Raw genomic sequence first — 17,419 nt, 5'->3', positions numbered from 1 at the left:
CTTGCAATACTGTAGGAGTTTTTTGCCTTCTTCTAGATTAAAAGTTGTATGTCAAGGGAAAATCAACAAGAATGCATTTTCAAGAATGTACACATTCTATCTTTTTATTATGAACATAATCTTTCTCATTAACAGTGAGATTTTTTTTCAATATGAATTTGATTAATTTTTATAAAGCAAATTTTTTTATTCGTGGTCTTTTTTTCCATCAGCTACAACTACTAAAATAGACTACCCATGTTTTCTGTAGGATTAGAGTCATTGTTTTCCACTCTGGTGAGGGAACAGTTTCATGCCTAAAGCAAGGATTACATTTATCAGTAAATTTTCAGATGCTTTCATGTTCTTATGGCCATAACTGCAATGCTAAATTTTTAAAACTTCCAGGAAATGTTCCAAATCAAACCACTGTGTCTGCTTCAATTAAAATAATAGACTTTTAGAACTGTACTTTTAGAGTTCATATTTTAAACCTCACTTCTACAAAAACTAGATTTGGTCTGCTCATGCCATTTGAATTTTGAAAATGTCAAAGTGTTTCACTTGATGGTGTTGAGACAGCGTATGATGATTTTTGTGGGCCCTTTCAGTCTGCCCAAGGTAACCAGAAGCAGTTGTTTCCATATAAGAACTTAGCCTGGCTGTGAGATCCTTGCAGTCATTTACAGCTGTTACTGCTTTAAATGCCCTGTGCCACAGGACCTTAACATAATTTGAGATTTACAGGAGATCTATTGGCATCTGAAAATGTAAAACAAATCCTACCTGTAAGAAAGGCCATGCCTGTGCTATTTTTTGAAAGCAAAGTGAAAGTTGACATCACTACAGAAAGAAATATTTGCTTTAAACAGTGCATTCCTAATTAAACTATAGTGATGGATTTTGCCATCCACATAAGAGCTTCCTTACCTGCTGGCCTTTAAAGCCTAACTGTATGGACTCATGGATGTGTTTCAGTATTTCTCATCTTTTCTTGTGAGCTTCCTTAATTTAAATATGAGAGGTGAACCTCTGGTCCCTGTGGATTAATTAAGAAAAATGCAATGATGCAGCTTGTCAGCATCACTCAGGTAATTCAAACTGATGGACATGTGGAGACTTAGTTACAGTAATTCATTCATGAACAGATAGATCTTCAGCAGAGCTGTGGAACAGTGATGCTCCTTATTTCCTTGTAGGCTGACCTCCCCTTAATCATTAGTACGGTGTTATCCTTGCCCATCACCTCAGTATGGTCTGGCTTAGCTGTGATTTCATGGGGATGGTGCAGAGCCTCTTGAGGTTTAGAGAGTGGCTCCCACTGATTTCAATGAACCATAAGAATGGCTCGAACTCCTCACCTCTCCAGCTTCAGTGCTAAATTTAGTCCCAAACTATCCCAGGAGTAAATCCATGAAAGATGCCAGTTTCCATGGAGTCACGATCTATTTAGCCCTCAACAGAAGTGATGTATAAGTGAACACTTTCTTGCACCCAGGATCAGCAAAGGACTCCTAAAACTCCAGCTCTGATAACTAGAAGAGCCTGAGCAAGCAAGGGCTTCTGCACAGCTTTCCTGCCTCAGCCCGTGGCAGGAGAGCACTGTCTCAGAGCCTCCTTAAAAATGTATGAAGCAGCTTGCGTGACAAGGGGAAGAAAGAAAGAGAGGGCTTCTATGCTTCACTTTTCTATCACCATTTCATTATTTATTGACAATTTTTCTGACTTTACTTTTGGAGTGCTTGTTGATTGACATAGTGATGTCCCTTTTCATGTCACAAGTCTCTAATGACATTGCATTAGATCAAAAGAGGGGCACTAGCAGTGAGGCTGAACATTCACATGGCATATCCATAACATCTAAACCTATCTGACCCCTGGAGTTAATCAGGTTTTTTTTCTTCCCTAGACCATCAGCTCAGCGGAGGAGAGGCCCTTAAAAATATGTCAGTTCTCCTTAAAGTTACTTCAGAAAAGTATAAAGCATCTGACAGGTATTTTAAAATTGCAGCACTATATGAAAGACCAAAGTTCTACTTTGAGAAATACAAACTAAAAGTGTGTTTCAATTCCTGTTTCATTAGACCTTTCAGGAGTAGACAGCAATTTCATGATGAAGGATTCTGGCACTCAGTTTGACAGATGCACAGTGTGTTACATTGATGTATTACAGATGTATGATCTTAGTTAAACTATGGCAGATGTGCTTGTGCTTTAGGACATAGATTTAGGACTTTTTTGTTGGCATTAGAAAGCTGAAATCTAAATTAAAAAATGGATCATCTTTTAAAAAATTATCCACCTTAGTTGGAATCCTCATTTGCAGTCACTTAAACCTAATCACCAGTCAGTATAAATCAATTTACACTCTTGCTGAAATCAATATAGCCACTCTGATTTATACCAGTAGCAAATTTGGTTCCTGAGCTACAGTTTCACTGATACCCTGGTGTTTCTTAAGAGATAACTTCAATGATTGTAGTCAACAAAAACTGTTGTTTTTATTTTGTTGTGTGAAACATAGCTGGTGTTTTCAATGCTTTTATGAAAATGTCATTTTTAGCAGACTGCAACATGCATGTTTAATTGTTATAGATTTTCAAATTATCTGTGAGGGTGGAGTTTTCATGAAGAAAGTGTCCTGGTTTGTCCTGGTAAAATAAAACTCGATTATAGGGAGCATAGGGAGTTCTAATTTCTCTGTCTAGAAATAGGAAACTTGGCATATTTTTCTAAAGTGTTTTGGCTGTTTCCTATCTATGTGATCACAAACATTAAAAGTGTAAAGATGTGATTTTATGTCATCTGCCAAAACACTGTGAGAATCCCAAAAGATGTAATGGTGTGAGTCACAAAGCCACAAAGGGCAGGTTAACAGCTGAAATGCATCTAGGCATCTTGTTGGCCTTATTCAAAGTTTTAAAGTGCCCCCCAAACACTGAGCATTTTGATCATAGGTTACAGCTACTCTGAAGGGAAGAGCACCTGCATTTGCTAACCAGAAAACTGCACCCTGCCACCTCCCTCCTGCCTCTCCCCTTGCACTGCTTGACTGCTTGCTAAGCCTGGAATTAAAGGGACTGCTTGGACCTTTTGTCTTTTGTTATGGATGACTTTAGAGGGCCACAGATTATTAAATCCATCTTTATATTTAAAAATGGGCTCAGAAGGAGTCTATGAGCTCCTGAACTTGCAAACAGTGTGCTTTTTTTTTCACCATGAGGGTGCTGAGGTTTTGAATGATTCCAACCATCAGTAATTTGCATGGGGAAATTTCACCTCTGTTTTCATTACTGATTAATACTGGCACCAGAGAGTGAAGCCCTGCTACTCAAGGCTTCTTTCACAACTTTTTTAATGTTCAGTTGTGGCATTTTATTGCAAATTTCACAAGAAAATAATAATTATTAGACAAAGAGTATTGGGAAGGCAGTTCCACACTGAACAGATCCCAGGGAAAAAAAAAATACAAAAACCAAAAGAAAAGAAAACCAAAACAAAAAAACAATCAAGACACAGACATAAGTTAAAGCCTGTCTACTGCTTGGGTTCTCTCCATTTCCTTATTCTCCAAATTTTCAACAAGTATCCACCTGAAACTTCCTTTGGGTGCTAAGTCAAGGAAGACACTGCAAAACTCAGCTGGGTGCTGGGAGCAGCTACTCACCTCCCCACTGCAGGGCAGGAATGACTGCATCTGGAAGGAATCCTCTTCCTTCCCTTTGCAGCCAGCCTCTTTTCCCAGTTAGCAAGGCAGGAGGGCAGAGCCAGTGCTGTGCTCTTCACTGAGCTACCACCAGGTTGAGACCTGTACCAGCCAAGCAAGGAGGCACAGGGCTGATCCTCTTTACCTTTTGCTTGGCTGAGCAGGACACAGGATCAAGGTAACCAAAGAGCTGACTTTATTCCTCATTAAGCTTATTTATATCTCATGTTACAATGTGCAGGTCTGACTCTTAGCTTGTTTCTGTGGGAATGATTGGAGTGTGGTGCAGATTACTCTGTGGGTTCTGTGTCTGTAGAGTATATGGACAGAAGATGGACAATGAGGAAGCACCAAGCTTTTTCAAACACTGACAGCAGCAACTGGGAGAGGCATTATAGCTGCTATCAGTTCAGCTTCAGAACAAGCTGCTGCTGTATAAGGAAGCTTTGCCTGCTAGCTTTTAATGGTGTGTCAGTTTTTGAAGTGACAAAGATCTCTGAACATCATTTGTGCTCTTCTTTTTATCGAACCTCTCACCTTGACCTTGCAAGCCTGTCACCCTTTCCTTGTTTCTAACATAAGCTTTTCCTATAGGCAGTCTTTGTCCTGAATAATAGCCTCTGATTATCAGCAAAGGCTTCACTGATTTATTTACTGCACTAGTGAGCTGGAAAAGCCCACTAAACTTTTTTAATCAGCATAAACCTGAACTTAAAGCTGTCAGCAGCATTGTCTCCCTTGTTTCCTTTCAAAGGAAAACAAAATGTCACATCAGTTCTTCTCCTTCCAAGTTCAGGACAAGCCAAGAGATGCCCAGCACAGTGGCACTCTGCCTTTGCCTGGACTTGTACACCCCCCAGCACTGACAATGTCAGGATGAGTTGTATATTGGGGTCCCCAATCAACCTAAATGTGTCAGCAAGGCACATTACACATGGTAAAAGACCTGTATGGATTCATGTATGACATGAGCTCATGGGATCTTTGGGAGCTTTTTTTACCCCCCTGCTTATACAAGTAAGCTGTGTGAATACCCTATTCACCCAGCCTTATTCTTACCTCTATTAAATAAAATATGCTGTCATAGTCACCAGTCCTACTTTATAAACTTTTCTAAAATGGTCTTTCAAGCAGCATGGAATTTCCTTCACATGGCAACCAAAACTTGAAAATCATCAGGCAGTCATTGTCACTGAAGGTATCTGTGCTGAAGTGTCAGGAAGACAAATAGCTTTTGTTTTAGCAGAAATTATGAGTCATGACAAAATGCATAGAGCTATCATGTGACAGCTTGGTAAGAGCATCTTTTTTTTTTGCAGTCTGTGACGATTTTTGTATTGAATATAGCACAAATCCTTAGATTTTTCTGGAGAAGATGAAAGCAAAAATACATGCAAGCTCTCTGGCATTTGAAAGAGGAATGAGGTAAATCTTTGAGGAGAAAGGTGTGCATCTTAGCTTGCTATGGTTCTACAAAAAAGATAGCTATCTTGAATAAAATCACAGAAAAGTTGAGCAGTGATATTTTCCCTTCATGTAGCTTGTCAAATTCATCCAAGCCCAGACCTAAAGCTGACCTCCAGATGAATGGTAAAAGTATCTACTGATTTTGCAACATGTTTTATGTCAGCTTAGTTGTACTGAAGTAAGGGTAAATAACTTTTGCTCAGTACTGCATTAATTCAGAAAATAGTTCCTTTTGGGTAGAATGTGTTGTTTATGGTAAATATCACAGTAAGTGACTTCTAGCATTTTTTTACAAATATTTATTGGAGGTAAAAATTTCTTAAATATACCTAAATAATTTATTAAAGGGCCGGCCACTCATAAAGAAAACACTGATGTAGCTCTGGCTTAAATTGCCATATTCATTTTGACTGAATGTTCATCATTTATGTAAAAACTCAGTGTTTCTAAATAACAGCAAATTTCTCTTTTCAAAAAAAAAAAAAAAAAAAAAAAAAGTTTTATAATGTCTTTTGTACTAATTGGGCCAAAAGAAATGAATTATTAAACATGCTTATTTGAAGTGCTCATGCACTTGAAAGGTTTACTTTCATTGCTAATAAGGCACACACACCTCTGAAAAAAGATAATTAGAGCATCAAAGGCAATGAACCATCCTGAAACTTTATAATGCTTTGCCTGAAAAAAATCATCATTCAGCTGAATAGAAAGAAACCAAAAAAACACGTCTGTACTGTTGTGTCCAGAAAGATGAGAACAGAATTTTCTCCAAGTAACTCCACAGACATGGCAAGAGGCTTTTAATCTTCTCAAAAATACCTTCAGAATCGATGTAGGAATGGCAAAAGTGAACCCCTGTGGCTATATTTCAAAGACTGTATTTTTAAGTCTGAAATACATAATTCTTATAAATCAAAGACTTTTTTTCATCCTGTGAGACCGCCTCAATCCATGAAAAAAAAAAAGTTACCTTTCCAAAATTTTTCTTTTCCAATAATTTTAATAACCTGCTTTGGTTTACAAGCAGTTGCAGGGAAGGATGCTTCTTGCAGTTATGAAGAAGCACTGGGGTTTTTTATGGTAGGAAAAGGTGTATCTCATATTAAATAATGAGTGCTCTGTGTAAACTGTGTCAGAGATGTGTGTTGCATACCCAGCTCTGGAGAACAAGTTACAGCCTCTGGATTCCTATTACTACTATCCTGTTGGAACTTTGCCTCCAGACATTTAGAAAATTACAGTAAAATAACTGCATGTTGTTTTCACAGGTTATTGACTTATGCTTTCTTATGTAGATTTTGGGAGGGAAAAAATAAGTCTTTTTTTATATAGCCTGAAGTTCTTAAATGCATGAGAGAAACATCTAGACAGCATATTGAAAACTACCAGCCTTCATCTCTGTAAGGTTCAACACTCATCTTTTTTATAATCAGTGCATGTCCATTGCTCTAAAGAAGTAGAAACGTGTTAAGATGCAGAAGCAGCTTTCCAAGGAGACCACAGGGGACTGCCAATGAGCCATGCTTTGGCTTCTGTTCCACACCAGCTCCTTTCCAGGAAGTTGTCTGTAAAACAGAAAAATAAGCAGTAAGAAAGAAATGACCTGGCTGGTCTTAAAGTAGCGAGTATTGTGCTGTCTGGCAACAGCCTGTCATGGACAGTGCCAGGGTGACAGAAAACTTCAGGGAAAGGTTGATTGTTGTGGGAAATAGGGATGGAGGTCCAGAGCAAAAAAATGGTCCCCTTCTGCTGGGGCCAAGAGGCTGCTATGTCACATGCAGGCCAACCTGTGGGAGTGTGAGAGAAACCCTTCTTTCTCCACCCCCCTGCAGTCTCTGAGCATCCCTGACAAGAGGGAAGATACTATTTTGGTGTTATAATTAGTCACAAAATTTTCCTGCCTACTGAGCCTATTGCCACCTCAAAGGTGTGTTGTTCTGCTCACCTGTGCAGTGATAACTCACGCCCAAGGCAGGCAAATGAAGACCCTCACCACCTTTGTTAGGAGGTCTCTATTGGCAGAGGTGGGCATGCATGGGCAGCACCACTTGCTCCCACACTCAAGGTGCTCATCACTCTCTCCACAGGGAGGAGTGGGTAGCAATAGGAATTCTCTTTTTGGATCCTGCAATGTGGCAAAGCCAGAGGGAGCAAATGATGCAGGTATTTCCCATCCTGGCTCCCTCCTCCAACAGGGAATAGTCTTTGGAGCAAACTGTCCCCACAACTGCATTTTGGAAGGACTCAGTGCAAAAGGGAAACCAGAAGCAAAATAACAAGTTGCCAGGGGATGAAGGTCTGGGTGCCAAGGGGGCAACACAGACCATACCAGCAAGCAGCTCATTTTGATGCCTGTAGTTAAGTGGAGAGAGTCAGTGCCTGCCAAAGTCTGCCAGTTTGTGTGCCCATATTCTGATGCACTTCAGTGGCAGCAGGTGCATTGCTGTCTCCGATGAAATAGGTCTCATATGCAGAATACGTTTGGCATAAAGGCACTGTAAGAAAATAAGGTAAATTAGTAATTAATATTGCTGCAATTTGTTTTTTCAAGTGGCAATCTGGATGATAAAAACAACAAACCTCCCCCTCTCTCTCCAACCTTACGTAAATGTTGCCCCGGCGCATACGCCAGCCTAATATTGAGATGCTCACATCTTACTCTATGGGGGCTAAATACCATGTATCATGCATCTCTGTTGGAGATGTAGCTAGAATAAAACATATGGTGTCAGACAGTGCCTGGAGGATTTCTATAGGAGCAGTGATTCTGTTCAAATGGAACTTCTCAGCAATTCTCTGTCTCTGACCTGAAATTATGGATAGAGCAGATGCTGTTAGTCTTTTAAGTAAGATTCGCAGTTCCTTGACTTAGGTGAGATGGGGAAGGACATGTTTTTAGATCATCGGGCAGCTTATAGCTTAGATAGGAAAAGAAAAATTTTTATACATTTTTTTTTTTGTTATGAAAAAATGCTTTCCTAATTTACTATTTATGCCACTGGCACAGATCATCCTTAATTCTTACTGCCATAAATAGCTCATGTAGACACAGGTGTATTAGTGCCAAGAGTCTTCTACCTAAAATGCTCAGGATGCATCCCAACTGTAGATGAGACTGGATTTTTATATCAGTCGTAAGAAGGAAGATATACACATGCAGAGGTCTGTGAGGAAGGGGGAATACTGTTCTTGAATGTGCCTGTAGCAGCTTCTTTTCATGTATACCTGAGTTTACAACATCAAATATTTTTAGAAGCGAATGTCATTATGTGTCTGATTGCCCTTCATTTTCTTGAAGCAACTGATGAATGCCTAACAGGCAGCACTAGAATAAATAAGACAATCTGATTTCAACAGCACTCTAATACATGTACAAGTATGGGCAAGGTACAGACAGCAGGTCTGAGGCATCTGATTCAACTCAATTTGCAAAGACAAATCCTCTGGACTGAGCAGGCTTACGTAGAAATACCCAAGAACCAGGGGAAAACAATAAATAAAGAGGTTTTTCCTTCACAGTACAGACCAGAAGGGAAGGCTGATGCAGGAGCTGGGGTGCCAGCCCCAATGCGTTTTGTTGCTATAAAACAGCAGCATATTGGTGGCCTTCGTGGTCAGTAATGAATTAAACACAATGATGATGGATGGATGGATGGTAAATGTTGTATTAGGACACGAGAGCTTTTCTGTTTTATTCAGAAATCTGTTTAAATCTATAGCCTTAACACCCATGTATAATTTTTAAATAATTTGATATTCTACTCTAAACTGGGGGTCAATAATGGTAATTGTGAAGGGTTTCATTTAAAATGGAAAATAAGAAATGGAAATCTATGGGGTCTCCACATTTTCCAAGTTTTGACAAATGCAAACCAAGCCCTTTTTTTTTAGAATTTTGAGAAAAACTTCCTGGTCTTTGCAGTTTTTCTTGCTGTGAGTGCACATAAAACACAATGCACTTCTCATTATAGTCGGTCTTGCTATTAAAAAAAAAAAAATGGTATTAATAATGAATACTTACAGATCTGCCAAAAAGGAGGTGGTTGACCCTTGATTCTGTAGGATCATCAATTGATAATCAATTGGTGGCCCTTCCAGAGGGGAACCACAAGGTTCATCAGAGGGCTAGAGCACCTCTCCTATGAAGACAAGTTGATGGAGTTATTGTTGTTCAGCCTGGGAAAGAAATGGCTCCAGGAAGACCTTATAGTGCCCTCCAGTACCTGAAGGGGACTACAGGAAATCTGGGGAAGGACTTTTTATGGGGGTATGTAGTGACAGGTTAATGAGGAATGGTTTCAAGCTGAAAAAGGGTAGATCTAGGTTATATATTAGGAAGGAATTCTTTACTGTGAGGGTGGTAAGCCACTGGCACAGGTTGCATAGAGGACTAGTGGCTGCCCCTTCCCTGGAAGTGTTCAAGACCAGGCTGGATGGCGCTTGGAGCAACCTGGTCTAGTGAGAGATGTCCGGGCCCATGGCAGGGGGGTTGGAACTGGATGATCATTAATGTCCCTTCCAACCCTAACTGTTCTGTGATCCTGTTTTTCTATGATCATAGCATAGTAAATGACTAACAAACAATATATCTATTAAAAATGCTGCAGGTGGCTTGATTACAGATGCTCCACTTTGGTGCCCAAGCTCATCAGCTCCAACCTCCCCCAGCCAGTAGGTGAGTATAACACGGCGCACGGCCATAAGTAAGGTCTCTTTTTTTCACTTCTCCCTTTTCAGGTGATCTCATGCATTTGCCACCCTACCTTAGGATGGACTTTTTATTGAACCGTGGTGTGCAGGGCACGAGCAGAGACCTGGGTTTGGGGCAAGCCTGCTTGGAGCCACAGAAAAGCCGAACCTTGAAGCGCCCGACTGTCCTGGAGCCGATACCCATGGAGACATCCTCCACCAGAGAAGTACAGTCATGGCAACCTGGTGCTGTGGCAACATTACCTCAGCGAGAAGGAGCTGAGCTAGGACAGGCAGCAAAAATGAGCAGCTCCCAAGAATCCCTGCTGGACTCCCGGGGCCACTTGAAAGGAAACAATCCCTACGCAAAAAGTTACACCCTGGTATAACGAAAAGAGCATGGCTGGACAGTGGCTGTAAATATTTACACTGGGAAAAAAAAACAAAAAAAAAATCCAATGAAAGCTACCTTTTTTTTATTGAATTCCAATATTTATAATTAAAGAAGAAGATTGCCAAAATATTTGACAAAAAAAAAAAAAATAATATGAACGACAGACAGTGCAAAGACTCTCTTGCTTTTTTTCTGTCTGAGTGTGAGCTTCATCTGACTGGACATCTGAATTTTTGGGTAAAAGAGTCCAGTTTTCTGATCTTCACAAGCGTTTGTGTTTTTACTGATTTTCTACGAAGTGCATGAAGACTTAACTAAAACATTTTAACTGGAAGTACCATCAGACAAGATTTAAAAGGGGAAAAAAATCACAAAAAAATATAAATCACCCTATTTGTGAATTCAGCAGGAACATTGATTTGGAAAAACAAAAAGTCTTTGGTCATGTTTGCACTTTTTTTTTTAATTAGAAAATGGGTCCTTGATTGTTCTTTTTTTTTGTTGTTAATTAGGATGAGTGATGTCAGTGGAGTCAGGGGACTGTTTTTTTTTTTTTTTTAATATTAATTTAATGAGACACTCTGCATTTTGTCTATGCGAAATAAAAGGGTCTTCTGCCTTTATTTGTGATGTCTGTTTCCACTGACTTCTGATGTACCTGGTTTTCCTTAAATGTAACAGCCACGTCTGTACATGACTATGAACAATGTCTTCTTGTACTTTGGTCAGAAAAGGAAAGCAGGGGTTATAGCTTTGAAAATAAATCGGGGTTTACTTACCCACAGTTTTATTGCTACCATGGGGCAGAGGGCCAGGATGGTGGAAGTTCTGAGTGCTCTGAATCAAACTCACCCAGGACCATCTGTGTTTGCTGCATTTGCCCACTGTTGGCTTTGGTTTGGCTGCAATGTTTTGGATCAGAAGAAACATGTTAATGTTACTTTACTTAGGAATGTCCATTTGTGAGCAGCACTCTCAGAAATTAGTCCCTTACTTTAAAGATTTGGGAAAAAAAAACAAAACCAAAACCAAAAAAACCAGCTTTTTCCCATAATAGGAGACAGGGGAAGAAAAAAGAAAACAACTTTTAAGGGGAACTTGTCAGCTTGTATTACTTTGTTGCATCTTTTGATTATGTGGGAAGTAATATGTCTTGTTTTTATACAGAGTATAAATGATTGAATACTACATCTGGTGGGTTTAACACAACAACATTAGAGCTGCCTCACTAAGTGCCTCTTTGTGTATGTTCTGGCTACTCTCGTGTACCCTGACCAAGAGAATCTGGTGCAGAGCATTCCAGATGAGTGCTAATATGACCATGTTGTTCAGCACTAACCGGGAAATTCTGGGTCTGAAAGGAATAAAACTCAGTAGTTGAGGAGTCTGAGGAATTCCTGCAATTTCCCTGGCTGGTGACAGTGTGGACATTGCTACTGAAAACATTTTTTGCACCCTGCTCAGTTCAAGGTGTTTTAAAATAGAAAAATGCAGTCATGTAGAGTTTTTTCATTACTATTATTGTAATTCTATTGTTTTAAGGGCACTACATTAGGAAAGTACTTAAGTCTCTTGAAATTAATCAAGTTGTGCTTTCATCTTCACCTCTGTCAAGCTCAAGTGCTAAAGTCCTGGGAAGTCCTACAGGAGAAGACAAATGAAGACATCCTTGAGGTATGTACTTCTTACAGACTGACATTGAAGTGCTGAGGGGTCATTCATATAAGGAAATATCCAATATGCTGCTAAAGCACATTAAAAAACCAAAACAAAAACCCAGAACAGAAAACAAAACAAAAAAAAACCCACACAGTTTTTTTTTTTTGCTTTGTAAAAAATAAAAAACAAAAGTTAACTATTGCCCATGAAGTATTTCCAAATAGAATGAAAAAACTGTATGTTGAAAAAAAATTTAATTATTCATTTGCTTTGTGGTCGTTTTGGTTTTTTCCATATAGAAATATTTTGCTAATACAAAGCTAATTTAAACATGCAGAAAGAAATTTATTTTAATGTTTCTCATTGAAGAGCTCCACTGTAAACTAAACTTTTTTCTCAGATTTCATTTTTGGGCAATCCAGTTCTTTAGATTCCTAGAAGAGCCTTTGCAGAATGCTTAACTTGAGCTGGATGGGGTATCAGTAGTGTGATTACAAATCAAAATTTATTTTCTCACTAGGGTTCAGGACTTTTCAGTCTCAGCCCGCTTTCATCTGCTGTTCAAGTTTCCTTCTTATTCTCTGAAAAAGGCAAAAAGCTTTTAGGCAAAATGGAAGTTTGATCCATTTGTTCCCGTGGTTCTTGTCTGCCCTCAAGCACAGGGATGGTGGGTTCCACAGAAGTGTTCTTCAATGAAAAAAATGAGAGTGAGATAGAGGAAATTTTCACATTTTAAGCTCCTTGTGACTGCTGGTAGTGGAAATATTCCAATATCTGTAAATCTGCATTTGGCTAACAATCTGGAATGTTCCGTCTGTCTTTGACTTAGCAAGAATTCCTCCTCATCTGTATTCAATATGCCTGGTAATAATCATCCTCCTTATGAAGTGAAGATGCTTTCAGGGCCCTTATATTCAAAGAAATTCATGGCAAGTCTCCTGCTGGTTAAAATCAGAGTGCAACCAGGCTGCTGCTTAGCACACAGAGGCTTGGACCTAGAGGGTGCCTGGTTCCACACCCTGGGTCCATCCAGCTCTTCAGCACATGAAACATTTACAAACCCCTTTGGCGTGGGGGTGGTACTGGCTTTTAATTTTTGAAACAGCACTGGGGGGGTGGAACTACTTAAACATCTAACAAGCTCTTTAATTAAATTGCTGTCCTACTGTCATCTAGTCCAGGTCTGGAGGCAGAAATTATCTTTTCTTAGATAAAGACAGCTGGGAGCAGCCACATCACTTCAGGTTTGTAGAGCCAATATAAGAGAAAATATGCAGATGTGTCCCTACCAGCATCATTTTGAACACTTCCCTGTAACAGAAGTGTAACATGTCTGCATCCTGACATGTGGTATTGAGTTACAGAATTGTTTGGTTTGGAAATGACCTTACAGATCATCCAGTTTCAATCCCTCTGCCATGGCAAGGACACCTCCCACCAGACCAGGTTGCTCAAAGCCTCATCAAGCCTGGCCTTGAACACTGCCCAGGAGGGGGCAACCCCCATTGCACCAAACACCCTAATGGAAAATATTCATGTAAGTGAAAATAAAACATTTGGCACAAGCTTGAGATCTCAAAAGGCACCCCTTAAAAAACTTGAATCTCTGGCTGTGATACAAACACAACTAGCACAGACCTGTGACTCTATCTTAGCGCTGGGGGTGATAGGAGACTCTCCTCAAAATATGAATTCAAGAGCTGAAGTTGTCTCCTGTCTACTAAAAATCTTAAATCCTGAGAGAGTCTCATTCTTTTCCACATATTCCCCATGCCCCAACCCCAGCTAACCTTTTAATGAATCACAGATCATAATTAATTCTCTCTTTTGTCTCAAATGAGTTAGCAACTCCCTCACTCCTGCCTTTTCTAAGAATCCTTTTATCCTTTATTCCATTACTGTTTTGCTTAAATTGTCTGATTAACACCACTATGTCTAACTCAGTACAGTTTACCCTTTTACTTTAGGTAGGATCTTGCTTTTTCAGTTCAGAACCACAGAAATTTTGACTGTTTACAAGTTTTCCTTTGGTTGATTACTTTTTTAACCAGGTGAGCTCCATTTCAGTGTTATCATTGCTAAGAGTTAGGAGTTACAAGCAAAGTTAGGTATTATTAGACCAAAAAGTTGAAAAACTGACAAAAACAACCCTGCATTTTTCTTTGTGACAAATAGTCCAGAGGAGCTTTGAAAAACTGAGTTTCCCTCTTTCTCAGGCAGCTTGGAGGATGATACATATCCTTGGCTTGCAGCTGGATTAATGTTAATAGGTTTATACCTGATTCCCTGCATTAATTTGAGATAAATGTCTTCAGACACTGATGCCAAGGATACCCTACCAGCACAGCCAGGTATGATAAGAGATTTTTTGTTGTTTAGGCTTGGAGGTATTTTTGGGGGGAAATCTTATTTGTGCTGAAGACATGAAGAGCAATGAGGTGGGATAAAGTGGTCACCTGGAAAGGCAAATTCTTCCATCACATCATTTTCCTGAGTAGGCTGTAAAGCTCTCCCAGAGAAAAGGATCTCTCTTTTAAAAGAAATGAAAGATAAAAAGAAAAATAAGCACACAGTTTGGAGAGCCTGTTCATAGTTTTAGCGTTAGTTAGGTTATTTTAGGTCACAGCAATTGCTTAATGGGCTCTTGTGGTTGACTGTGAGGCACTCCAGCAAGGAAAAGAGAGTGCTTTTCACCATTAATTTTCTCTTGGTTGGTCTGAGCCTCCCAAGGGAACCCTCACCACCTCACCAGAAAGAAAAAGCTTCTGTAGGAAGTGCACCAACACAGCACAAATGGCTGACACTGCTGGGGGCTCATACTGTGCCTTTCCCTGTTTCCTTTTTTTTTTTTTTAAACTTTCTGAACTATTCCTCTTTTTTTTTTCACAATTAACGTTTTGCTGCTTTGTTTCAGGATTTCAGGGCAAGAAGGTGCTCAAATTGACACAAAAGGGACCTAAAACAATTTTTTAGGGTTGAGGAGGGCCCTGTAAACTTTCCAGTCTTTGTAGTCTTCAGCACTGCAGCATTTGATAGAACTGTACTAAGTTAGACATATTTGTGTTAATCAGACAATTTAAGCAATAGAGGAATGGAATAAAGTATAAAAGGATTCTTAGAAGAGGCAGGAGTGAGGGAATTGCTAACTCATTTGGTAGACTGGCTCCTCACCCCAGCAACCTCCTCCTGGCTCTGCTTTAAGCACCTCTGTCCTCTCTACATCATTTCCCTCCTCGCAGGCATCCACTGTGTTTGGTACTTTCCAGTCTCCGTGGTAGGCAAGGGGAAAAGCACCAGGCATGACCCTAAGGGCAGAGCTGTTCAGACACAGCCGTGGTGACAGAGAGCAGCTCTTGCCTTGAATAAGGCAAATATTCAAGCTTCAAATGAAGACTCATCTCTCTGGGATGTGTTTGTCAAGAGGGAGGTTGCTGCAGGTCTTTATGCTGATGCTGTTGGGTTAGAAGCAAACATAGAATGTCAAGCCAATGACTTTTCTAATGGTGGGGTTGGGGTCGTTGCTTTGTTTTGTTTTGTTTTGGGGGGTTGGGGTATTTTCAAATGGGAAATACACACATCAATAAGATTTTGAAACCAAATGTGATAGGAAATGATCCTCTGCACTTGCCCATGGAAGAATAATGCCAAAAGCTGATGTCCCAAAATATAGAAACAAAAAAATGTATCTTGAGATAATCTGTGGAAGTTATGGGGTTTATGTTGAAACTATGAAGTTTTTAATATCTGAGTGTCAGTGGGAGAACAAATCCCCTCATTCCAGTTGGAAGCTTTGGACTTTTATTTGATGGAACATAAGATAGGTGTTTCATGAAAATTCATCACACAATAATGAGATAGTAGAGAAATCCACAATACAATAGGAAAACAAGGTGAAAAAACCTGAAAAATGCAGTCATTAAGGAAACTTGTCATCAGAACCTTAAAGTTATGTGATTTTGGAATATTACTTATGTTAAATTAGGCTACACCTTTTCACCTGAAATTTTTCCAGTATTCTTTCTTTAACTGTTCTAGTCCTGGTGAAATAACAAAATTAACCTGATTCAACAGTTTAATAGAGAAAGTAGTGGCTTTGGTGCTATTTTTAGTGCAGTGGATGCCTAGGGGTGCACGGGGAGGGAAGGAAGCATTGAGGCTGGAGTCTTGGAAATACCAAGCATACATTTGAATATGTACTGTGATAGATCTTCCACCAGCTTGAGTGTGGCTATGGATGACCCTGCAACTTTTCCCTAAAGAAAGCATGCCAGATTCATGGAATTCTTGAAAATATACTTTCCTCACATCCCCTCCCAGGCCACATCCTTTCCTCCCAGTCTTTCCTGCCCTCTATTATTAAGAGGTTTTTAAAGATGCAGAAATTCAGACCGGTTGTCTCTGGATTTTAGGGAACATTTCCTACCCTTCATCCCTGCTGCCTGGCAGCATCTTCTGGTTCCTCTCAGGCCACCCCCGTGCTCCAAGCCACCACTGCTTGCCCCCACATTGAGCTCTCTCACCCCTGTGAGATGTGCCCCTTCTGTGGGCAGCCTCTGCCCTGCTTTTGTAAAGCCAGAAAAGTGGGACTAGAGGCCCCTCTTTACCTAAGACAGGTTCCAGTGCACAGCATCACCAAACATTGCAGTGCCTCAAGGGCTGAGCCCCCAGCTCCCATGGATAAACCTCAGTCCAGAGGCTCTGAATCCTATGGCCATCCTGCCTACAGCCCCTGCCATGCCCGCCCTACCATGGGTTCTGCCAGGGGACTCATATCACCCCCCTGCTGAGAAAAAAAGCTCCTGCCAATATTGAAGAGCATAGACTGGTAGCATCAAGGACCCCACCTCTGTTCCCAGGTGGGGGCAGATCTGCTGGAGCCCACCCGTGCCTTTGGACACCAGAGTGCTGGTGACTAATGTGCAGCTGTCACCTCCCGAATGGATGGGCAGCCAGAGCATCACAGGAAAGTAGGAGCTCATTGGGATTGTGTTGGAGTTAAATAACAGTGTGAGTCAGTGATACTTCTGTTCATGCAGAAAAGTATGAGAGGGATGTAAGGCTTTGCTCTGTACCAGTTTTCTCACCTCCGTGTAATCACTCCAACATTAGTAATAGTAAAATTATATACTATTGTAAGGAAATCTAAATTAAATATAACCTAAATCAATTTCAGTTTTTAAAGTCTGAGCTTATACCCCTTGTCTTTGCTATAGAATAAATCATATTTAAGCTCCAGGGTCAGTAGCAAAGGGAAAGCTTAATTAAAGTTGATAGCAGAATATATAATCATACCTGAACCAAAATATAAACAGATTAAGCACGAAAAGCCTTTTATTTTATTCTGCTATCCTTGCCTGGACTCTAATAAGATTTTCTTTTGAAATGGCAACTGCTTCAGTTTCATTTCATCTTCCATGTACAGAAATGAATGGATATCTTGGCAAACTGCTCTCCACCAACCACAAAAGCTCATTCATTAGTCTCTGATGTGTTGGGCCATAGCTCTTTGCAATTCTAATTAAATC

At 40.0% G+C, this 17,419-nt stretch overlaps 1 protein-coding gene across 1 annotated transcript in view; it reads left to right on the top strand.

Annotated features, from left to right (window-relative positions):
• DSCAM (DS cell adhesion molecule) overlaps positions 1-10,330 on the top strand; it is a 379,165-nt gene extending 368,835 nt beyond the window's left edge. Inside the window, exon 35 of the mRNA XM_030451268.1 lies at positions 9,890-10,330. Coding sequence (XP_030307128.1) covers positions 9,890-10,230 — 341 coding nt within the window. The 3' untranslated portion in view covers positions 10,231-10,330. The remainder of the gene's footprint in view (positions 1-9,889) is intronic.
• The last annotated feature ends 7,089 nt before the right edge of the window (positions 10,331-17,419 follow it).

The sequence above is a fragment of the Calypte anna genome, chromosome 1 (genome assembly GCF_003957555.1).
Source record: "Calypte anna isolate BGI_N300 chromosome 1, bCalAnn1_v1.p, whole genome shotgun sequence".
NCBI classification, from domain to species: Eukaryota; Metazoa; Chordata; class Aves; order Apodiformes; family Trochilidae; genus Calypte; species Calypte anna.
This window is presented reverse-complemented; position numbering and strand designations above follow the sequence as displayed.